The sequence below is a fragment of the Spermophilus citellus genome (assembly GCF_964194105.1).
Source record: "Spermophilus citellus genome assembly, chromosome: 3".
Lineage (NCBI taxonomy): Eukaryota > Metazoa > Chordata > Mammalia > Rodentia > Sciuridae > Spermophilus > Spermophilus citellus.
The window spans coordinates 207446056-207471906 of NC_138184.1; the positions used below are offsets into that span (position 1 = coordinate 207446056).

Sequence of the window (25851 nt, forward strand, 5' to 3'; positions counted from 1 at the left end):
TAACTCCTTAGCTATATTCACTGAAAGCCCTAAATATACTATCCCACCCAGTAACAACTGCATCCCTAGTGCTCATGTTGTGGTCTTTAAATTCAATTTCCCACTATAAGAAACCATTCCTTCTTGAAGAAATAGAAGATTAAGGTCTGAAGAAGAAAGCAGACAAGAATGAGCCTATGATACATTTTGTCCTACTAGATAGCAAGAAAGCTACCTACTTAGAGTCATTTCAAAAGTACTTCGGAGGCACTGGCCTTGCTTCAGCAAGGGATTTAAGTTATCACATGGAGAAACATGGTGACCATTATATTTAGGTATAAACTCAGTATCTTAAAATGAGAAAATCTAGCATTATTTTGGTTTTCTTATATAAACCATAATTTTAGTAACCTACTAGTAGACAAGGAATACTTTATATAATACACTGTCACTATTTTGCATCCCACAAACAATGGTTGAAGCAACATTCTGGGACTTCTGAAGTTAGATCAGAAGCAGCTTTAGGACTTCTGCCTTGGAATCCTTCACTTTATACTCTAAGGAGAGAACTGCCATTAAGAATTCAGTAGTGGGTGGATGTGTAACCGACGTGATTCTGCAATCTGCATTTGGGGTAAAATTGGGGGTTCATAACCCACTTCAATCTAATGTATGAAATATGATATGTCAAGAGCTTTGTAATGTTGTGAACAACCAATAAAAAAAAAAAAATTCAGTAGTGGGATGGGGATGTGGCTCAAGCTGTAGTGTGCTGGCCTGGCATGCACAGGTCGCTGGGTTCGATCCTCAGCACCACATAAAAATAAAAAAAATTTATGTTGTGTCCACCGAAAAACTAAAAAATAAATATTAAAAAAATTCTCTCTCTCTCTCTCTCTCTCTCTCTCTCTCTCTCTCTCTCTCTAAAAAAAAAAAAAAAAAAAAAAAAAGAATTCAGTAGTGCCCCACTCAGAGAAAATGTGGAAAGGCCATAAAGACACATGGAGCTGCTGGGTACAGTGGCGCATGCCTGTAATCCCAGTGGCTCGGGAGGTGGCTAAGATAAGAGGATCACAAGTTCAAAGCCAGCCTCAGCAAAGGTGAGGCACTAAGAAACTCAGTGAGACCCTGTCTCTCAACAAAATACAAAATGAGACTGGGGATATGTTTCCATGGTTGAGTGCAGTGCCCCTGAGTTCAATCCAAGGTATCAAAAAATAAAAACTAAAAATAAAAAATAAATAAAAGACTACATGGAAAGTGAGGATCAGCTGGGCTCAGCATTCTGTAGAATTCCAATCACAGTGTCAGGCATGTGTATGAAACTGTCTTAGAACCTCCAGACCAGGCCAACCACCAAATGGATGCCTCAAGTCGCATAATCACAATCTACTGAACTCTGATCAAATTCCTGACCTACAAAACTTATGGGATAAAATGGTTTTTAAGTCACTAAGTTTTGGGATTTTTTCAAAAAAGGTAATCAGAAGAGATAACCAGATGATGAAAATGATAAGATCTTGATGAAAATGATAAGATCAAACATGACTGTCTCTCATCAAGCCTCTGGATCCAGCTGCCAATATACAGATGTCCTTTAGTATCCTTGGGGAATTGGATCCAGGAACCTATCAGATAACCAAAACCTGCAGATGTTCAAGTCTCTGATACAAAATGGTACAGACTTGTATATAACAGACATATCTACCCATACATTTATAAGTGACATAAATCATCAATAGATTATTTGCAATACATAACACAGTATAAATGCTATGTAACCAGCAGCTGTACTTGGGGCTAGGCAAGTGGCAGAGCACTTGCCTCGAACATATGAAGCAATGGGTTCAATCTTCAACATCACATAAAAATGAATGAATGAATGAATGAGTGAATAAGGGTATATAAAAAAAACAGTTGCTTGCTGTACTCAATTGTTTAGGAAATAATTATATGAAAAAAAGTCAATACATGTTCAGTATAGACACAATATTTCTTTCCAAATATTTTCATTCTGCAGTTGGTAGAATTCTCAGATGCAAAAACCCACGGATATAAATGACCAACTTATAGAATAGAATGATCTTACATAATTCGTATGCAATCGGCAAAATCCAGACCAGGAAACTCCAGGTCAAATGAACCAGCTTCCTCAACATAAACAATCTTACAAAGAGAATCTACAGACAAAAGGTATATTTAAAGTAGTAATAAAAACAGCAAGACTCTACCACAAAGTGTGGGAATGTCCACCTGCTGATAAAACTGTAAAGACATCGAAAGAAAACATTACTATAAAAGAAGAGTAGGCTAAACGCAGAAGTGCATGCCTCTAATCCTAGCAGCTCTGGAAGCAGAGACAGGAGGATCGAGAGGTTCAAAGCCAGCCTCAGCAATTTAGGTGAGGTCCTAAGCAATTTAGCAAGACGCCACCTCAAAATAAAAAGAGCTGGGGATGTGTCGAAGTAGTTAAGCACCCCTGGGCTCAATCCCTTGGAAAGGAAGGAAGGAAAACAAAAAACAGCAGTTACTTTTAGGGAGAAGAAAGAAGTCAAATAGGGCACAAGGAAGACCTCAGGAAAGGTCAGTAAAGTGCTATTTCTTGACCTGTTGTGGCTATAAGGACACTCACATATACTAATTCCCAAACTATACATCTATACTGTACAGTTTTCTGCATTTGTGTTTAAAAAAACAAAATAACAATAAAGCCAAACCCTATATATTGCCTATTTAAATTAAACTAGTATGAAGTCTTTATCCCAAGTTAAATCTGTTAAGCTATTACTTCAGAACCCCTGTAAAAAGTTCATTGTGGGCCAGGCATGGTGGCACATGCCTGTAATTCCAGCTATTTGGAAGCTTAAGTTACACTCAGCTATACCCTCAACCCACAATGAACTCTGCCTCCTGCTCCCCAGTACTGGGGACTGAACCAAGGAGTATTCTGCCTCTGAGCTACATCCTTAGACCTTTACTAAAATTTAATTTTGACCTCAGCACAATGTGCACACCTATAATCTCAGCTAGCTGAGAGGCTGACAGGAACATCACAAATTCAAGGTCAGTCTTTGAGACTTATCAATACCATGTCTCAAAAATAAAACTTAAAAAGGGATAGAGATGTGGCTCGCTGATAAAGCACCCTGAGTTCAATCCCCAGTACGTATGTATATATACATACGTATGTACATACATATATACTTTTTGTTTTGTTTCGAGATAGGGTCTTACTAATAAATTGCCCAGGCTGACCCTGAACTTGAGATCCTCCTGTCTCAGTCTCCTAAATTGATAGGATCAAATAGGTATGCCACTGCAACAGACTGTTATCTGTATTTCTGACTTAAACATTTCTATCTTCTTAAAAGTTGACATTTCACTGTTATGCACTTTGGCACAAGCCTGTAATCCTAGTGACTCTGGAGGCTGAGACAGGAGGATCACAAGTTCAAGGCCAGCCTCACCAACTTTGTGAAACCCCGACTCAAAAAATAATAATCATAAAAAGAGTAGGGATGTGGCTCAGTAGAGCTAAGTGCCCCTGGGTTCAATCCTAAAACTATTTACCTTGAGCAAACTGGTAAACTTATAGGTAGGGTTGTGAATTGGTAAATAAGAGGAGTAGAAATACAAAGGAGATATTTAATTTTGACCTCAGCACAGTGTGCACACCTATTTTCTTTTCTTCCCACCCTCTCTTTTGTGGGTGAGGTTCTGGGGATTAAACCTAGGGCCTCAAGCATACTGAGCAAATGCTCTACTAGTATGCTTAAGGGGAGATATACATACATACACATACACACACACACACATATATATTATATATATATATATATATACACACACACACATATATATCTGACGATAAAACCCAGAGTCCAGAAGCTCTTTACCACTGAGCTACATCCTCAGCCCATTTTATTTTTGAGGGGTTCTCAGTAAGTTGCTAAGTTATTGAAGCTGATCTTGAACTTGAGACTCTCCTGCCTCAGCCTCCTGAGTCACTGGGATTACAGGTATAAGCCACTGTGCCCAGCAAATATATTTTTTTAATGTCTTTTGTATTTATTTTCTTACTTTCTTAGAACCAGAGATGGAACCCAGGGACATTTTATACTGAGCTACATCTCCAATCCTTTTTTTACTTTGAGACAGGAACTTGCTAAGTTGCCAGGCTGGCCTCAAACTTGCAATCTTTTTGCCTCAGCCTCTCAAATCACTGGGATTACAGGAGTGTGTCACCACACTCAGCTTAGAACTGTCTTTTTTAAAAAATGGACTTTTAATATGGAAAAATCTCCAAGATACATATTTTTTAATATTTATTTTTTAGTTGTACACAATACCTTTATTTTGTTTATTTATTTTTATGTGGTGTTGAGGATCGAACCCAGGGTCTCACACATGCCAGGCGAGTGCTCTACCTACCGCTGAGCCACAACCGCTGCCCCAAGATACATATTTTAAAAAATATATAGTAATATACCCTGTGCATGTCTTGGTAGCAGAACATCCAATGATCTCCTCTACAAAGAGGCTTTGTGACCTAGCCCCCAACCTCCTATATGATTACAGCCTTTGAAGGGCTAGGGAAGTCTCCGCCAGTCCCATGAGCATGGCAGCCACCTCTTACAGAGACCTGCTTATGCCACCCATAACTTCTACTGTCTCTATCTGGGTTCCATGTCCAAGAACAGCTTCTGGCAGGCAGTCCAAGCAAAGCCAATGCCAGACCCCATCCTGACCACCAATCTCAGGCTTCCAGAGGAACGAGCAGCTTTGCCTAGCCTTTTCCATCCTAACCCCATCTGGTAGACTAGGCTAGGTGCACAGGAACAATTGTGTTCTTTTTTCCCCTCCAGTATTGGGGGCTGAACCCAAGGGTGCACTACCACTGAGCTACATTTGAACCCTTTCAATTTTTCATCATGAGAGACAGGGTCTCACTAAGTTGCAGAAGCTGGCCTTAAATTTTTAATCCTCCTGCCTCAGCCTGATGAGTAGCCAGGATTACACATGTGCTACACTGTGCCCCACTGCACTTAGATTCTTTTATATCAAAACACTAAATAACAAAAAGAAAGTCAAGAGAGCTCATTCTTTACTATCAAGAAACAAGAGCTTTCCTGATACCCCATAACTGTTGTCTCATACAAAATGGAAAACATGCTTCAAGCATTCAGCAAGAGAAAAAAGTGATACAAATCTCGTTGCAAGATTCTTTCTGAGTGGTATTGCTGCAAAAGTATATTTATTTTGTAATTTTTATAACTATTGCCAAAAGGCTTTATCACATTATACTCCCATCATTCCTGTATCCCCACAGTCTTATCAACAGAATGCACTATCAAACTTCTGTACTTGTGTCTAACTAGCAAAAAATAGTATTTCAGTGTGGTTTTAAATTTCTATTTTATTTTGAGTGAAACTGAGGATCTTTTTAAATTTTTTGAAAATACATTTGTATTTCCTTTTATGTGAATTTTCTGATACGTTTTATCAATCTTTTACATGGCTATAGTTTTTCCATATTGTTTTCCAGGAGTTCCTTATGTTAGTGTGATTTCACTTTAAATACATGACCACTGGTCTCAATTAACCATTTGTGATGCACAGCAATCCTTCTATTTCCCCAATATATTTATCAATTTAAAAAAAAATTCTTTCTGTAAACTTTTTTAGAAAAAGCAGTGAAACTTTTTAATAACACACAGCAGTTAGTTTTGTGCCTCATATGCTCCCTAAATGACCTAAAAGTCATCTCTCCTATTGTGTTTGCCAGACATTTCAACTTTGATTATAAAAGGATATCTGGTATTTTTCCAATTCTCCAGCCAAAAACAACCAGAAAATGTTAATTAGGTACCAAAAAAGACCCTTTCTGTAGACACCAAATTAGCTAGTACATGGGGCCACAGATCCCAGAGAATATGGAATAGAATTCAGTCTAGTATTTGGCTCCACTTTTTCCCTCAAGGTATCCAATTTGAAAGTGGAAGACAAGAGTCTGAGATGCTGAAGAACTCTGGGACGTTTCAACAGACTGGGAAAAATGATTTTAGGAAACTGGAATATGGCCAGGTGTTGTGGTGCACACCTGTAATTCCAGCAGCTTAGAAGGCTGAGGCAGGAAGATGGCAAGTTCAAGCCCAACCTCAGTAACTTAGGCCCCAAGCAACTTAGGAGATCCTGTCAGAAAATAAAAAATAAAAAGGGCTGGGCATGGGAATATGCCTCAGTGGTTAAGTACCTTTGGGTTCAAACCCCCAAACAAACAAACAAAAAAAAAACCTGGAATATGAAATTGAATTGAAAATTGGAATTCTGACTGCCAAGGAAGAGGAATTCTGATAAATACTCCAAGCCTGCAGTCTGGACCCAGTGAAGGAAAGAAGACATACAAACGCTACTCAATTTATGATGGAATTATGTCCACATAACCCTTCATAAGTTGAAAAGATCATGGGTTGAAAATGTGTTTAATAGGGCTGGGGATGTGGCTCAAGCGGTAGCGCGCTCGCCTGCCATGCGTGCGGCCCGGGTTCGATCCTCAGCACCACATACAAACAAAGATGTTGTGTCCGCCGAAAACTAAAAAATAAATATTAAAAAATTCTCTCTCTCTCTCTCTCTCTCTCTCTCTCTCTCTTTAAAAAAGAAAAAGAAAAAGAAAATGTGTTTAATACACATAACATTCCAAATATCATACTTAGTCTACTATACCTTAAATGCCCAGAATACTTATTTTAGGTTACAGTAAGACAAAATCATCTAAGACAAGGCCTATTTTATATCAAATATTTGTATCAAATATATAATTTATTAAAAACTGCACTGAAAATTAAAAATAGAATGGTTGCACTTTCACACCATGGAAAAGACAATAAATCACAAGTCAAATATTCCATTATTTGTCAGGGACCATCTACACACCAGTTCTCAAAAAGACTGAAACTTCTACAAGATAGAGTGTATATTCTGCCACAAAAAAAGTCCTAATAAATTTAAAGCCTGAAACCATACAAAGCATCTTTTCTAGTTACAATGAAATGAACAGAAGAAAAACCAGAAACTTCATAAATATGTGGAAATTAAACCACACATTCTTCAACAATCAAGAGGCCACAGGAGAGGAAATACCTTAAGACAAATGAAAACACAGTGTACCAAAACCTATGGGGTGCAGCAAAAGTTACACTAAGAAGGAAATTTACAACTGTACATGTGTATATTAAGAGAAAACAAATCAATAGTCTAACTTTTTAACTTAAGGATCTGGGGAAAGAACAAACTAAACCCAAAGCTAACAGAAAGAAGGATATTAATAAAGATTTAGACCAGGACAAAATAAGATGTTCCTATCCCACTCCCCCAAACAAATACACTAAAAAGATCCTGTCTCAAAATTTAACAAAAGAGTGAGAAAGAATCGGGCAATGTAGCTCAGTGGTAGAGCACTTGCAGAGCATGCATGAGGCTCTGGGCTCAATCCCTAGGACCACCCAAAAAAACACCATTTAAAAAAAAAAAAACATGATTATATGATTAACCATCAGGAATACAAATCAAAACCACAATTAGATATCTCTTCACCAGGATAGCTATAATCAAAAAGACCTAAGTGTTGGTGAAGATGTGGAAAACAAGAAGGCACTTAACAGAGTTATCATATTACTTAGAAATTCAATAAACACTTCAACATGATTACGATTATTCATTGCAGTGTTATTCATAACAATCAAAAAATAGAAAAAATCCAAATGTTGGTTCATTGAAGAACGGATAAAATGTGGTACCTATATATAAAGATAAGAAAATGGAATATTGTTTAGCCATAAAAAGAATTAAGTGGGCTGGGGATGTATCTCATTGGTAGAGCACTTGCCTAACATGCACAGAACCCTGAGTTCAACTCTCAACACCACAGTCAATCAATCAATAAATAAAAATAAGTAAGGGTGAAAACAAAAATTGAGTGGGGAGGAAAGGAAACAATCATACCTGTTACAGCATGGATAAACCTTGAAAATGCTATCCTAAGTGAAAAAAGTCAGCCACAAAGTACTACAAACTGTATATTCCCATTTATATGAAATGTCTTTTAACAGGAAACTCTTTATAGACAAAAAGTGGATTGCCTAAAGCTGGGGATGAAGTAGAAGGGGCGAGCATACCGAGGGGTGTGGATTTCTTTTTCAGGTGATGAAACTGGTCTAAACTTGATTGCGGTGATGGATATACAACTCCATGAATATTACTAAAAATGTCTACACTTTAAGTGGGAGAGTTATAGTTGTGTGAATTTCATTAAAATTGTTATTTAAAAAATAGGCAAGCTAGGCTTGGAGGCGCATACCTACAATCCCCGCAAAATTCCAGAGGCTCAGGCAGGAGGATCAAAGTCAGCTTCAGCAACTTAGTGAGACCCTGTCTCAAAATTTAAAAAATTTTAAAAAGACTAGGTAGGTAGCTCAGTTGTAAAGTGCATCTAGGTTCAATCCCAGTACCAAAAAGAAAAAAAAATTAATTTATAATATAAGTCAGAATAGTGGTTGTTGGGGGGGTGTGATTTCCTGGGAAGAGGTATTCTGGAGCCTACTGAAATGTTATATGCCTTGATGCTATTAATGATTACTTATATGTTAACATAAGTAAAAAACTAAAAAATAAAATGGAAATTGTAGATGTAAGCAAATTATCTTTTGATAAAGGTTGAAACCTTTTGTCTGTAAGCAAAAAATTAAATGAAACTGAAGGTTACGACTTCAACATAGCCTAAAACTTCTCTTGTTAATATCTGTATGCTATGGGGGCTGGGGATATGGCTCAAGCGGTAAAGTGCTCCCCTGGTATGCGTGGGGCGCTGGGTTCGATCCTCAGCACCACATAAAAATAAAGATGCTGTGTCCACCGAAAACTAAAAAATAAATATTAAAAAAAAATTTTTTTAAATCTGTATACTATGGAAGGCACAAAATTATTCCAATCTAATAAAATGCTAATATGAGGAGCTCAGGGATAGAGCTCAGTGGTAGAGTACTTGCCTAACATGTACGAAGCCCTTAATTCAATCCCCAGCACCAACAGAGGGGGAAAAAGCTAATATGGTATGCACAGAGACTGTGTAACTGTATGTAAGAAAAAAAAGTTAGCAAATGGAATCATAATCACTTTGACTTTACAGTACAGGAAAAAACCCAAATTTTAGTTTGAATTGTTCTCTAACTAAATAAATCTAATATAACAAAACTCAGAAAAGATGCCTCCAACAAGAATAAGTGAATCGGGCTGGGGATGTGGCTCAAGCGGTAGCGCGCTCGCCTGGCATGCGTGCAGCCCGGGTTCGATCCTCAGCACCACATACCAACAAGGATGTTGTGTCCGCCGAGAACTAAAAAATAAATATTAAAAAAAAATTCTCTACCAAATGTCTTCCTTGATATAATGAGAGCAACTAAGAACAGAACAGGGAGGATGAGCAGGAAGAAAAGATTAGCATTAAACAGAGACATGAGGCGGGAGGGAAAGGGAGAGAAAAAAGGGAAATCACATGGAAATGGAGGGAGACCCTCATTGTTATACAAAATTACATTTAAGAGTTTACGAGGGGAATGGGATAACAAACATGGAGGGAAATGAATTACAGTAGATGGGGTAGAGAGAGAAGATGGGAGGGGAGGGGAGGGGGGATAGTAGAGGATAGGAAAAGTAGCAGAATACAACAGTCACTATTATGGCAGTATGTAAAAATGTGATGTGTAACCGATGTGATTCTGCAATCTGTATTTGGGAAAAAATGGGAGTTCATAACCCAACTGATTCTAATTTATGAAATATGATTTGTCATGAGCTTTGTAAAGTTGTGAACATCCAATTAAAAAAAAAAAAAAAATTCTCTCCCTCTCCTCTCTCACTCTCTCTTTAAAAAAAAAAAAAAAAAAGAATAAGTGAATCCTTTACCTTACTACCTTGGTACCACCCTTGACTGTCACAGCTAAGCTGTGGAATTTTACACTGAAATTATTTGGGCCTTGTTCATCTTTTCAAATAGATGATAAACTCTGTTCAAAAGTAAGGAAACAAGGGCTGAGGTTGTGGCTCAGCGGTAGAAAGCTCACCTAGCACGTGCAAGGCACTGAGTTCAATCCTCAACACCACATAAAAATAAATAAAGGTATGTGTCCAACTACAACTAAAAAAAAAAAAAAAATTAAAGAAAAAGTAAGGAAACAACTTTAATTATCTTTGCAACTCCCAAAATCCATAGATAAATCCTTATGCTATTAAAATGTAACTGATAAAGCATGCACAGGGGTTGGGGTAGGGGCGGCTTGCAAGGGATTGAACCCAGAGGCACTTTACCACTGGAACTACATCCCCAGCCCTTTTTATTTTTATTTTAAGACAGGGTTTCACTAAGTTGCTGAGGCTGGCCTTGAACTTGCAACCATCCTGCCCCAACTTCCTGGGACTATAGGAGTGTGCCAGCACACCCAGCATAAAGTTTATATTAAATTGTTAAATATGAAGCAAATTGATAACACTAATTTGCTTAAGTCTCTGACACCTCTTTGTTCTCCCAAACATGAAGCCCACCCTTTCACCAGGTATGTGAAATACTCCACTGGGGACATCTATCAGAACAGAATTTAAAATGTTTAGAGAGAAAATGGGAAACAGAGATAAGCCAATAAGTTCTTTATAGATAATACAAAAGCCCTCAGAAAATGAGAATTTGAGTACTCATTTGTAAACCTGCACTGGTCATGCCAGGATAGAAACCTGGTTTTGTTTTATTTTAACAATAAGAAGAAACTTAATGTTTTTCTTAGCTAAAATCTGAAGATTTAAAAACCTGGGGAAAATGTGGGGGTATCCTTTCTAGAATAAGGCTTACTTTAAACTATACCCAATACTTTTGAAATAGTTAACAGAAGATCAGTGTTCAGCCCAGGCTAATAAACCAAACATAAAATCTGCATCTTCAAATGCTCATTATACTATTATCTAGTTGCCTAAATAATATAAAACTATATAAAACAATATAGTTGTTTTATAATAAACTACAATATAGAGGGCAGGTATATATAATTTTCCAGGATAATTTTACAATGAACTGGCTTAGAAGAACTCCCAAATTTCTCCTATGAAAATGCATGAAGTAGAACCAAATGGAAAGAAGAGCTACCTTTTAATTTCAAATACCATTTTTATTTATTTATTTTTAATTTTTGTTCTTTACAACGCTGTGGATCAAACCCCAGGTCCATGTACACTTTAATAAGTGCTCTACCACTAAGCTATGTCCCCAGCTGCCTTTTTAATCTTAAAGTTGCCTCGCCCACTAGTCAAAAGTGCCCTTCCTATCAAATATCTGTCTTTTGGAAAAATAAATCAACTATAAGAGTGACCGCAAAAGAAACTAGGCAAAAGAGTATCAAAAGTTATTAAGTAAATCGTTAGTAAAAAAAAAAAATTACCCATAATGATAGTGCCAATACTAAACATTAAAGAGGCCATTTATTTATTTATTTTAATTCTAGGAGAGTTTAAGAATTACTGACATCCAAAAAGTATCAAGTAATCTTGTTCTGGTCACTGAATCAAAAAGGGGGGGGGGGGGGGGCAACCAAACCCTGATACCCTTGACACTATAGTACATTGCTCATCGTTCTTCCCCTCTGCTAAGCCACAGAAAGGAAAAGAAGGAAGAGAATCAAAAAAGAAAAAGGGATTTTTTTTTCAAGGAGAGAATAAAGCACTTACACTTCATAGGACTTTCTAGCCACAGATGCCAGGTGCTACCCACTGAAATCCAGGCTTGGACTAAGCTCCACATTTCTGAAAGGACCATCTCAACCGAAGCCTGGGGCTCCGAGTCAGCAGGAGGAAGCTGCAGCTCCCACTAGCAGCACATTTCAAAGAGGCTGCAACAAGAGAACATTTTCCATTTAAGTATCTAATTCCAATCTTCCATTTCACAAAGCAGTAGCAGAACAGGCCTTTATATCAGTCTTTTCAAAGATATTTCCATGACTATGTGATAAATATGGGGCAGGCAGGCTATGGCCCAGAAATCCTTTCACTAACATGCTCCAAGTACTTTACAGCAGATCTGAAAAGTACTTGCCCCTTTTCTTTTTTTAACAGTGCACTGTTGCTCCAAGACTCACTTCTACACTAACATTTCTAAAACTGCCAAATCAACCAAAATCACTGCATAGTCCTCAACAATGCAAGCACACACAAGAAGTCATTAGCTGCCAAGAATTAGAAGCAGATTTGGGCTGCTATTTAATCCTACACAAAAACTCCTTCAATTAATCAGAATTACTTCATGGAAAACAGAAGAGCTCTGGAAAACAGAAAATGAGATTCTGAAAATACAGATAATTTCAATGAGACTTGAAAAGTAACATAAAAGTGTCAAGTTGCTACAGTTTTAAGCATATCAATCAGTGAATGATATATTTATTAAAAGAAGATTTTCAAAGATTTATAGTATATTGAGGGAAGTTTACAAGGAAGGAGAAACAGTATCTCATAGTGCTGAATTAAAAAACTCATAATGGTGAGGTTAAGAATTAAACTTGTCAATTTTAACATTGTTGTTATATCTGAAATAAATATGATGTTGCAAGAAAGAAAAAATCACATAAAGAAAAACTATCCATCAATAAAGCAACATTTTAGATACCTGCCCTGCAACAATGTGATATAGAGCTAGAAAATGAATTTCACAAATAAAGAAAATATCATTTTCATGAGACAGGTGAAGAAAAAACAACTCTAATTTAGAAACAGAAAAAATGTGAAAGCTTATCACATATCCCCTCCACTTTTTTTTTTTTTTTTTTTTTTTTGCCACGTTGTAGATCAAACCCATTCTACACAAGTGCTCTACCACTGAACCATACGCCCAACCCTGGCCAACTTATCTTAAGTCTTTATATACAATCCTTTATGAGAAATTTACAAATTTGAAAGGCCACTCAAATTCCAGAGGAAATAACTAAAAACACTCTTCAAATGTTCCAAAGACTACAGGCCCATATGCACTATCCTATCCTGATCTCAAAGGAAGGAATCAATAAGACCAAATGACAGCACTGTACACCATGGTATCCCTAGTTTCTGATGAAATCCCAAAGCTTCTTGAACAACACAATGACCTCTGTCAAATGAATTTATAGCTGTCAGTCACACATGAAATGGTAGTACAATATCTTGTCCAAAAATTTCATGACAAGTTTAAAGAAGCCCTATCCAAATTTAAAATCTTCAATCACCTATGTATGTGAATTAACCTAAGAATGTCCCTAAAAAAAAGGATAAATCTGGGGGCTGGGGTTGTGGCTAGGCAGTACAGCGCTCGCCTAGCATGTGCAAGGCCCGGGGTTCGATCCTCCACACCACATAAAAATAAATAAACAAGGGCTGGGATTGTGGCTCAGCAGTAGAGCGCTCGCTGGCTCAGTCCCTGGCTCGGGCGGGACGGGGTTCACTCCTCAGCACCACATAAAAATAAAGGCATTGTTTTGTGTCCATTTACAATAAATATTTAAATAAATAAATAAACAAACAAAATAAAGGTATTGTGTACAACTAAAAAGTAAATGTTTAAAAAAAAAAAGGGATAAATCTGGATCCATAAAATCCACTCCAGTTGAAAGTAACTAAACATGCATTCCCTGATAACAATTTTGCTGAGGATTTTATTAATGATACTAGGGCAGCCCTGCCCTAAAAGTAGAAAATGCCAGCCAGGTACAGTGGCACATGCCTATAATCCCAGCAATTTTGGAGGCTAAGGTAGGTGATCACAAGTTCAACATCAGCCTCAGAACTTAGAAGGGCCCTAAGCAACTTAGTAGGACCAGGTCTCAAAATTTTAAAAGGGCTGGGGATATAATTTTGTGGTAAAGCGCCCTTGGGTTCAATCCTCAGTATCAACAACAAAAAGAAAAGGGGAAAAAAAAAGAAAATGCCAAGCTGGAAACCATTTCATCTGAAGCAAACAGGTGCCTGGGGTGGGGGCTTCCTGAAAGCCAAGACACAGAAGATGTTATTTCTTTCTTTAATCTCCTGTCTACCTGAGCAAGTTTTATTAACAAATCATATAAACAAGATGATTTTTTTTTTTCTTGTACTGGAGAATAAGCCCAAGGAAAACTGTCACAAAGCTACATCCTCAGCCCTTTTTTAATTTTTTATTTTAAGACAGGGTGTCTCACTAAATTGCCCAGGCTAGCCTTAAACTTTTGATACTACCTCAGCTCCCCACCCAATAGCTAAGATTACAGGCGTGTACTACCATGTCCGACTCCAGATGAAATTTTATCGTACATATTAAGTACATGTTAACACAATGTTGAAGGATCAAATTTTTCAAACTGATAAAAATGTGAAATGAGACATTCAAATTATAAAATGTATGTTTTAAAAGACTGAATACTTACATGGGCTTGTTATGGTTTGGATGTGAGTTTAGGGGACAAAAAGCTCATGTGTAAGCCAATGCAAGAAGGTTCAAAGAAATGACTGGGTTGTGAAAGTCTTAATCCAACCAGTGAGTTAAAACCCTGATAGGGATCAACTAAGTGGTAACTGAAGTGGTAGGATATAGCTGGAGGAGGTGGGAATTAGGGTTTTGAGATATATATTTATATCTGGCAAGTGGAGTCTCTCTCTCTACTTCTTGATCACCATGATGTGAGCTGCTTCCCTCTGCCAAAAACTCCACCATGATGTTCAGCCTCACCTCAAGCCTAAGGAATGGAGCCAGCATTAAATGGACTAAGACCTCTGAAACCAAGAGCCTTCAAATAAACTTTTCCTCCTCTATAGTTGTTTGGGTCATATCCTTTAGTCACAGCAGTGAAAAGGCTGACTAAAACAGGGCTTGAGAAAAAATAATGTAAACCCTGCTAAAAGAAAACTCACCAAAAGAGGAAAAAATAATTGTTTACTAATATTTTCATTTTGAAAACTCTACTAGAGAATAAAAATTAAGACAGTACTTTAAAGGGCTTCTGCAAGCTGAACACTACAAAATTATCTCCTTCAGCAGAAGTATAAATTTCCAATAAAGAAAAATAAGCCTTCTCTCTTGTGCTTCACCTGTACAAGCAAAAGACACTCTGGTAATATCCTAGTATCATAATGCAAGCTAGGGAAATACAGGACAGGGAATCCGAAGTCTACAACATCCTATGAATTAAGTTGGTTTTTAAATTCAACATAACTTAAAATTCTATAAGATCTGAAAAACAGAAAGGCAGTTCCAAAAAACAAAGACAATTACCATATATTCTAGCAATTTCACTTCTGAGCATATATACCCAAAAGAACTGGAAGCTGGGACTCCAAGAGACATCTATGCAAGCATGTTCATAGTAACATTAGTCACAATAGCCAAAAGTAGAAGCAAGTGTCCATCAATGGATGAATGGATAAACAAAATGTGGCATATACACACAATGGAATGTTATTCAGTCATCATAAGTAAAGGAAGGAAATTCTGACACACACTGCAAGGATGAACAGATATGTTTGGTGAGAAAAGCCTGTCACAAAATAAAAACTACTAGCCAAGCATGGTGGCATACACGTGCAATCCCAGCAACTCCTGAGGCTAAGGCAGGAGGATTACAAATTCAAGGCCAGGCTCAGCTACTTAGTGAGACCCTGTCTCACTTGAGATATAGCTCAGTAATAAAGCATCATTGGGTCCAATCCAGTACCAACAAGAAAGAAAAAATAATATATGATTCTACTTACATGAGGTACCTAGAGTAGTCAAATTCAAATAGAAAAAGCATAATCATGGTTGCTATTGTAAGAAGGAAATAGGGGGCTTGGCGTCTTTAATGAGTATAGCTTTAGTTTTACAATAAGTAAATGTTCTGGAGATGGATGGTGTTAACAGTTACACAACAATGTAAAAGTAATTTATACCACTCAATTGTACACTTAAAATGGCTAAAATGGTAAATTTTATGTTTTGAATATTTCACTATAATTTTTTAAAAATAATCTTTAAAATCTATTCTCCATTTCCCCCCATAAATAGCAACATAATCATTAAGGCAATGAAAAAACTTGATGAAATTTTTGGAAGTCTTTTGGAAAAACTCTATAATAATTAGAAAATTTTACACTGCCCTGAAAATTTTATATCCTGAATCAAACCATCAACTGGCCCAAGGCCTGGTAAGACAAGATATAAATGAATCCAAATAAGAAGGAATGCCATTAGAAAACAGACCAACATGTCAATAGAAGTACTGTCCAAATCCACACACACAGGCTGCAATACTCCAAAGATATGAAATATACAATATTTGCACTACCTAATACCTGGAATATAGATAACATAAGGGAATAATTTTAACTTTAATTTAAATTTAAACAGCCATACTTGGTTAATGTCCACCATACTGAATGATCCAGCTAGATTAAGAAAATCTTTAGGTACAAGGCCTTTCATTTCCATTGTTTACTTATATACTTCCAGTTTCTATCAAAGCAAAGAATATAGTGTCCCTATATTCACTGAAATAACTGCCCCCACAGAAGTTGAATAAAAATTATTTCCCAAAAGGCTTTCCTTTCAAAAGCAAGTTATTTTAAGGGTCACTTGACCAGAAGATGAACACAAAAAAGACAAGTTAAATAGATAACTACAATTGTAGAGAAAAAACAGAGACACCGTGTAGTATAACTAGAACCCAAAAAACTACATTAGTTCTACATTTAAAATTCCAAAGGAAAAAGCACTAGGAAAAAAGTTGGAAGTTGATACCCACGGCCCAAGACCTTTCTGAGATGATATTTAAGAAAAAATTTACATGAATTGGTGACAAACCATCAAAGCATGATTTTAATTCACCTAATTTATGCTTTACATCATGCCTTTTTCAGTTTCCAGACTGGACAATAAAACTTTTGAGATAACCTCTACCAACATATTGCCTCTGTGAAAAGTAGAAACTCAGAACAAATAAGCAACATAATCACTAGCCCTATAAAAGATGGTCTTTCCTACCTTATCTACTAATTTTGGTTACTGGGGGTAGACAAAGCAAACTATAAGTGTTCAGAAAAACACTGGCTACTGTTAAACAAAGTTCCCTCTAAGTAGGTGGGATTATAAGCATAGCTTTTACAAAGGTTTTTGGTCGTTGTTGTTTTTAAGAGGAATTAAAATATTGAAAATTACACCCCTGAAGCTAAATGTTGTTTATTTTCAACTAATCATTGATATGAAGCAATGACAAAAATAAATAAAATTTGAGTTACCAACTGTTTTTTAGGCATGCTGACAACAAGCAAGGATTCACTCAACAAACAGTTTAAAGAACTTATGTGTGGACTAGGGCTGTAGCTCAGTGATAGAACGCTTGCCTACCACGTGAGGCATGGTTCCATCCTTAGCACCACATAAAAATGAACGAATAAAATAAAGGTATTCTGTCCATCTACAACTACAAAAAAAAAAATAAGAAAAAGAACTTGTGTGTGTAAGATTACAATCATCTTTTTTTTTGGGGGGGGGGGGTACTGGGGCTTGAACTCAGGGGCACTCAACCACTGACCCACATCCCTATTTTGTATTTTATTTAGGGGCAGGGTCTCACTGAGTTGCTTAACTACTCTCTTTTGCTGAGGCTGGCTTTGAACTCACCATCCTCCTGCCTCAGCCTCCAGAGCTGCTGGGATTACAGGCATGTACCACCAAGCCCAGCTCATCTCTTTCTTAATAAATATGGTTTACTCATTCATGTATGAATGTTATACCACATATAAATTAATGTGACAAGGATCCCACAGTCCAGTGGGAGAGAAAAACAAATTTTGAAAAGGTAAAAACTGGTAAATGCAATAAAATATAGTGCTCTAGACATGGGGCACGGAAGACTTTCAGCTGAAGAGAATCAGTTAAGACTTCAAGGAGAAAGCAAATTTCAGACGCTGGACTTTGAAAAGATGGATGAATTTCTACATTTGATGACAGGATTAGGAAAGGGTAAAAGCACAGAAGAAAAAAATCAAAGAAAAAACAAAAGTGGGCAAAAGTTAGTATTCCATTCACCTACCCCCCAAAACATGCTTACTATGAGAGACATTACAGGTATTTGAATAGCAAAGAATTCAATAAGAGGGAATCTGAAGTTGCAGGTAAGACCCAAGATAAACCAAAAGATCAAGGTCTCAAAGAATACAGCAGGTGATATGCAAAGCACCTAGATCTGATAGGACAAACAGCTGGATACACCAACTCAGAGGGAAAGGGCTGGTGGTAAATTTAATTAAGTGACACAATGATAGACCTTGCAATGCAAATTGGATGAAGAGAGAAGACTGGAACAACTAATTTTAAAAAAGTATTCAGAAGTGGTGGTGACATCTATAAATCCCAGCAACTAGAGATGCTGAGGAGGGGGATTCTTGAGTTTGAGACCAACTTAGCAAGACCCTATCTTGAAATAATTTAAAAAAGGGGGAGGGGGTTGTGTAGCTCAGTGGTAAAATACCCTGGGTTCAATCCCTAGTATCACCAAAATAAAAATAATAATATTAATAATAATAATAATAATAATAATAATAAATTTTAAAAAAAACTGAACTGATTGAACACACTCATTTGCACTTGTGTACCTTCTAAAAATCCACTAAAATCAGAGTAAAGATATTTGATAAAAATAAAAATGCAAAAACTCACAAGGACAAAGAGAATGGAAACAGATGACAGACATCAAGGAAACTGGAAAGCTAATGGATGAGTGTTAACTGTCCTTATAGATCTGAGAAGGCTGAAATTTTCCTTAGGGTGGGGAGGGACAAGGAGATGCCAATAGTATTGGCGCCAACTGATTCTAATTAGAACTACCAGGAACATCTAAAGGCAGACATACAGGTATAAAAAAATAAAGGGGTGGATTAAAGCACAAGAAGTAAAATCAAGAATCAATAAATGGGGGCTGGGGTGGGGGCTCAAAGGGAGAGCACTTGCCTAGCATGAGTTTGGCACAGCACCACATAAAATACAGATATTGTGCCCACCTGTAACTAAAAAATAAATATTAAAAAAATCAATAAATGGGACGGTATCAAACTAAAAAGTTTCTTCACAGCAAAGGAAAAAATCAAGAACATGAACAGAGAATGGGAGAAAATCTTTACCACCAGCATGTCAGATAGAGCATTAATCTCCAGGATATACTAAGAACTCAAAAACCTTCACATACACACAACACACACACACACACACACAAAAAAAAAAAAAAAAGCCAATCAATAAATGGGCTAAGGAACTGAACAGGAAATTTACAGAAGAAGAAATACAGTAAAAAAAAAAAAATGAAAAAAATGTTCAACATTACTAGCAAATAGAGAAATGCAAATCAAAACTACACTGAGATTCTATCTCACCTCAGCAAAATAGCAATTATCAAAATACAAGTAACAATAAATGTTGGTGAGGATATAGGGGAAAAAGGTTCACTTACACACTGCTGGTGGGACTGCACATTGGTACATCACTCTGGAAAGCATATGGAGATTTCTTAAAAAACTCAGAATGGAACCATCATTTGAGAGTTATCCCACTCCTTGGCTTATACCCAAAGAACTTAAAATCAGCATACTACAGTGACACAGCAGCTCAACTCACAACAGGAGCTATGGAACCAACCTAGGTGCCCTACAACAGATGAATGAATAAAGAAAATATGGTAGATATACACAATGGAAAATTATTTGACCATAAAGAAGAATGAAATTATGGCATTCGCCAGTAAGTGCATGAAACTAGAGAATATCATACTAAGTGAAATAAGCCAGTCCCAAAACACCGAAGGCCAAATGTTCTCTCTGATACATGGATGCTAACCCACAACAGGGAGGGGAAGATCAGAAGTCTACACTGGACTTCACAAAGGGGAACGAAGGGAAGGGAGAGGGGATGGGAATAGAAAGACAGTAAAATGAATCAGACATATCTTTCCTATCCCTATATATGAAAACACAACCAATGTAACTCCACGTCATATACAACCACAATAATTGGATCTTAATTGGAAAAGTTACACTTTTTCTATGTATGTATAATAGTTAAAATACATTCTACTGTCATGTATATCTAGAAAGCACAAATTTTTTAAAAATCTGTACAAGCAGCAGTTAGACTGCTATATTTTTCTCCCTGACTATTATTCTCCCACCATAATAGAGGACTCAAGATTTACTTTGGAAAGATTGAAGTAGGAAGACTCTGGATTCTCGGACAACAGACTTAGCTAAAGATTGGAATATCACCTGAAAGCAGAAGATTAAATAAAAGGCTACACACACTGAATTGGTGGGAACCAGCCCCCAGCTTCATTCCCTCATTTGATTGTAGAGCACTGACAGCATCCCTGGAAGAGATCTAGAGTACTCTGTTCAAGGTAAAAAGACCAACAAAAGAGAATAAGAAAAAACAAAACCAAGAAAAAAGACCAACAGAACGAGAATAAGAAAAAACAAAACAACAAAAAGATGGGTGAGGAAAGTGGAGTGGTTCAGCACCAGGGTTTAATCACCTGTACTGTAAAAAAGAGGGAGAGAGGGGTAAAGGAAATTCCCTAGGCTTACTGGAGCAAGGGCACAGGGCACTCTCTCAGGTTTGATGATTCCATCAGCCTAAAAGAACAGACTGTCAAGACTGAATAGGCAGTACCAACAGGAATTTGGGGATAAATTACTGTTGATATACAATAAACAAAACAAATATCAAAAAAAGAAAAAAGTACTCATCGCCATTAAAATAAAGTGGAGCAAAATTTTTAATTTTTAAAAAGAAAACTTAAATTTTGATAAAAGTTAAAAATATGTATAATTCCAATACTTGATATTACTGAGCCAAAAAACTGGATTGTGAACAGAGCATAATGTCTGAATAAAGCCATTTGGCGGGCTGGTGACTTTTCAGTAATGGCAAGATCCAGGGTGTGACTATGTGACCAGGTCACTAAAGAAAATGAAGAAGGAATCAAAAGGCCAAAATGTTAGCTGATTGTCAATCTAGATGCTAAAGGTACTAAAACTGATGGTGTGTGACTGTGCTGGTATTGCCACCTTTCTCTATCATCATTTCTGCTACAGTAAGCTGACCTATATATATATGTTATCAACAGGTTGCCAGGTCCCAAGGCTTCTGATTGTGTTTGCACAACAGGGAATCCCAGTAGGAGATTAGAAGAATCAAGTAAGGAAATTCATTCCTTCAACTCCCTCCCTGAAAGGGCCCTTAAGCTAACCATGTCCCTTCACAAGAAAGTCACCCACCATTCCTCTCAAGGCAGTCAAGTAATCATCCCTCTTCCCCTTCAAGTGATGTTAACAGTTTGGCTACAGATTATTACACTATTTCTTGTGGTACCATTACACCTGTAACATTATAAATAGTACCTTTACAAAGTAAACTCTCCTCAAATTATCTTGTCAAATATGCCACCTGTTCCTGTTGAGACCCTACTAACACTGATAGTAATAATGAAAATGATGGTGATGATAGGTTGTAACAGAGAAGAGCAAAAAGGAGAGAAGTTACTAATATTTAAATAATAACTTCTAACACAATTTGAGCTCTATACTGAATAGCTTTTCAAAGCTCTTTATAGATACTACCTCATTTAATCATAACAATTACCCTATGTTACAAGCACTGATTATTTTCTGGTTCATTTCTAAATATAAAAAACCAGCACAGTTGCTGGTTCAAGGACTCAAATACTGATTTTAAATACACACAACAATATGCAAATTCAGCAGTGATACTACTTTTGTAGTACTGCTAAGCATTCCTCTTATATATATATTTTAGAAAACTATATGAATATAAAGGAATTGTGACTTCCCAGATCAAAGAAACTAAACTCTAAAGGGGCACATATGTGAATAACTTCCTTATGTAGCCTACAGTAAAGTCCTATTTGTCTTCCCGCAAAGTAAATAAGGATTTAGGCCCCAAATTTTAAGTGTCATATTCAAAGTTGCAAATTTTAAAACATTTATTATGTACTTCTAGCCTACTGGCTTATTTAATAGAGCAGAGCACCTTTAAATATCAGTTATGAGTTAAACATATAAAAGGCAAGAGGGTAAACAGAAAAACATGGTTGTGAGTAAAATCACAAAATAAGGGAAAGATAAAGGAGGCTGTGGATGTAGCTCAGTGGTGGAACACTTGCTTGCTCAGCACACAGTGAAGCCCTGAATTTGATTTCCAGCACCACAAAAAAAAAAAAAAAAAAGTAACAGTGAGCGTTTTGTCAGTCTCATCAGTTTTCAAAGTACTTCACAACTCAGGGCAAATCTTACATTTATGACCTACTTCAGCAAGATCACCAACTATACACACTTCCAGAAACAGCACAACACACATAAGTGTGAAAATTAGGGAATAAAGCATAAGGAACAAGGAAATACAATATATGTAAGTGACAACTGAACATTTCACTAGATACTTACACAAACATACAGAATACCTGAGATAGCTACGATGTCCATCTTATAAATAAAAACCTAAAAGTCAGGGAAATAAGTTAGAGGACCAATATGAAGCAAAAGAGAACTCTTTAAGTTTTTCTGAAACCAGAATTGGCTTTTTTTTTTTCATCTGTATTATGTTTCACTCCAAAGCAAAGAGAAAATTCACAAGTATACGAATCTAGAAACCTGAGAAGTTTCGAGAATAATGTTTCAGAACTGGAATGAAAATTGGCAAAGACTAGTGAGGTGTGCGGCTACCTTCCCACGTTTGGGAAGAACTGCCACATACAAACCTTGGACATGGAGGTGAGACCGATAAAGCATCCTTAAGTGGAAGGTAGAGAAGCACTGAGATTTGATTTGGTTGAAGACATCACAGAAAAGCACAGTCTAAGGAGTAATAGCAAGGACAGAACTTAAAGAGGGCTGGACCCACGCCACAAGCAAGAAGTTCAGGACCTACAAACCAGATTCTACGGGGGGAGGAATGGGCCAGTTCGCGAGCGATCAGCTGCGACTAGTTTCCGAAAAGCGACAGAGATGTAGCTTCGCAACCCCACCCCACAACAGCAGCTCCTCCCCAAGGAGGACCTCACAAGGGCAACCGCCCGCACAGGCTCTCCCCTGGAGCCTACGACCCACCCAGTCCTGGGCCCCGCGGCGCAGAACGGCCTCTCTGGGCCCCTCACCGAACGCTGCAGCTCCCCAAGCCAAAACGAGGCGCGCTCCTTTCCGCTGGGATCCGGGTCGTGGTAAAGCGCCTGCACTGCCTGGTACACAAGCTGCAATGTCGGTTTTGCTCCTTCCATGGTGGTGGCGGCAGTGGTGACAGCGACAGTTCGGATTCTTCTCAGGAGGCTTCCCGGTTGCTCCGCCTTCGCGCTTCCTTACTGTCTTGGCCACAGCCGCTCCCTGACTGGCGCCATCTCCTCCTCTTTGGCCGTTACCAGGGCAGAGGGGTTCACTGTGGAAGTTGGCCCCTCGGAAACAGCCGATAGATCGTATTCAGGTTCCTTTTCTTTTTTTCCGTCTTTTCACTGGTATCCAGACTCCTGAGTCCGGACGCTGATTCTTGATTCTTCAGCTGCTGATTTACGTTCAGAAGCCGATCTCCGCACGACACCAGCCACGTTGTGTACCTAAGCCGCGTTTAACCGGACCGGAAGCGACAGCCCAGTACCTTTGGCACACTTCCGTCTGGTGTTCTACAAACGGCCTCCTTCCCGGCACGCCTCCTCTTGTCTCCCCGCCCCCTCCCGGAAGTGACCCTGCCAGGCGAGGAGTGTGGAAGAAAGGGTACGCTGTGGTTTTCTACGTCCACCTTGAGCTTTGGGACCGATTTGTGTCAAGTACCTGAGCCGTCCTTCCCTCCTTGGCATGGATCAGAGGTCATCTCTCTCCCTCCCGACTTCCTCATTCCTCTCTTGAGAATCCCTTCTGTCCCGGGTTGGTGATCAAGGCGCGTCAATTGAGCTATCTGGGGTGTCCAATGTACCTGAGATTGAGATGATTTAAGACACGGTTCCTACTCAGACCCTGGTGAATGAGACATGTAACCGACTAATTATTTACAAACCTGAAACGTGCCACATTGAATAGTCCAAAAGGACTAGAATCTATCAACCTCCGTTTTCTACTAAGTTCTTTGACCCAAAAGGAGTCTCATTCTACTGCTTGTGACGTGACTTTCCGAACTCCAGAGCACATGCACGTATCTGCAGGGCCATTATCACATTAGTTTGTATTTTTGTGTGTATGCCTTTCTTTATGAATCTAAAATCAGTAGTCTAATAGTTCTCAATTTCACAAAAGAAAATAAAAACCGACACTGGAGAAATTTAACACGAAAAATAGCAGCGTGTTAAGGGGTTCCCCAACACTGCTCCTCTCTTTGCACTATTTGATAAATGCTTATAATGTGTAAAATACTATAGTTATGATAGCTAAAACCTTGCCAAATTATCATTTTAAAGAATGAGAATTTTAAAAAACAAGAGAATGAAGGTAATGTAATTTGCCCAAGGTCACACATTTTTCAATGAAAAGAATTGAATCCAGATCCATTTTCCTTCAAATACTGTGAAGTAGTACAATTCCTATCATTCTGTGGGGTAGTTTTCTTCAGAATTATTATTGTCAAGGTATTTTAACTAGCCACACCATGATGAATAAAACTGTTATTGTAGAGTTGATATAATTTCAGGCAAAGAAAAGAAACCTTATGCTTAATCTACCTCAGTGATCCATTTGGTGGAAAAAAAAATGAGTTTTAATAACACCACCTTGGTCTCAGCCCTCATGGAATTTACAATCTAATTGTAAAGAAAAACAATTGGTTCATAACCCACTTCAATCTAATGTATGAAATATGATATGTCAAGAGCTTTGTAATGTTGTGAACAACCAATAAAAAAAATAAAAAGAAAAAAAAAACAATTTAGGGCTGGGGGGGGGGGTGATGTAGCTCAGTGGGAGGGCACTTGGCTAGCATGCCCAAAGCTCTGGTTCAATCCCCAGCTCCAGGGTAAGAGGAAGCAAAACAAAAACTAGCAATTCAAGACAGTGTAAAAGTTCTGTGAACATACACAAACAAAATAATGGTGTTGAATGGTGCTGGGAAAACTGGAAATCCATATGCAACAAAATGAAACTGAATCTCTTTCTCTCGCCATGCACAAAAGTTAACTCAAAATGGATCAAAGAGCTTGATATCAAATCAGAGACTCTGCGCCTGACAGAAGAAAAAGTTGGCTCCGATCTACATATTGTGGGGCTCCAAATTCCTTAATAGGACACCCATAGCACAAGAGTTAATAACTAGAATCAACAAATGGGACTTACTCAAACTAAAAAGTTTTCTCAGCAAGAGAAACAATAAGAGAGGTAAATAGGGAGCCTACATCCTGGGAACAAATTTTTACTCCTCACACTTCAGATAGAGCCCTAATATCCAGAGTATACAAAGAACTCAAAAAATTAACTCAAAAAATTAAACAATAAGATAACAAATAACCCAATCAACAATTGGGCCAAAGACCTGAACAGACACTTCTCAATCAATCAACAAGTACATGAAAAATGCTCACCATCTCTAGCAGTCAGAGAAATGCAAATCAAAACCACCCTAAAATACCATCTCACTCCAGTAAGATTAGCAGCCATTATGAAAGCAAACAACAACAAGTGCTGGAGAGGATGTGGGAAAAAGAGGATGTGTGGAACCAACCCAGATGCCCTTCAATAGATGAATGGATAAAAAAAAAAAAGTGGCATTTATACACAATGGAGTATTACGCAGCACTAAAAAATGACGAAATCATGGAATTTGCAGGG

The 25851-nt window shown here is 37.6% G+C and overlaps 1 protein-coding gene across 1 annotated transcript in view; it reads right to left on the reverse strand.

Moving 5' to 3' along the window:
• Positions 1–23822, reverse strand: part of TNPO3 (transportin 3) — an 84113-nt gene extending 60291 nt beyond the window's left edge. Inside the window, exon 1 of the mRNA XM_081285562.1 lies at positions 23208–23822. Within this exon, the coding sequence (XP_081141688.1) occupies positions 23208–23327 (120 nt within the window). The 5' untranslated portion in view covers positions 23328–23822. The remainder of the gene's footprint in view (positions 1–23207) is intronic.
• Positions 23823–25851: the final 2029 nt, after the last annotated feature.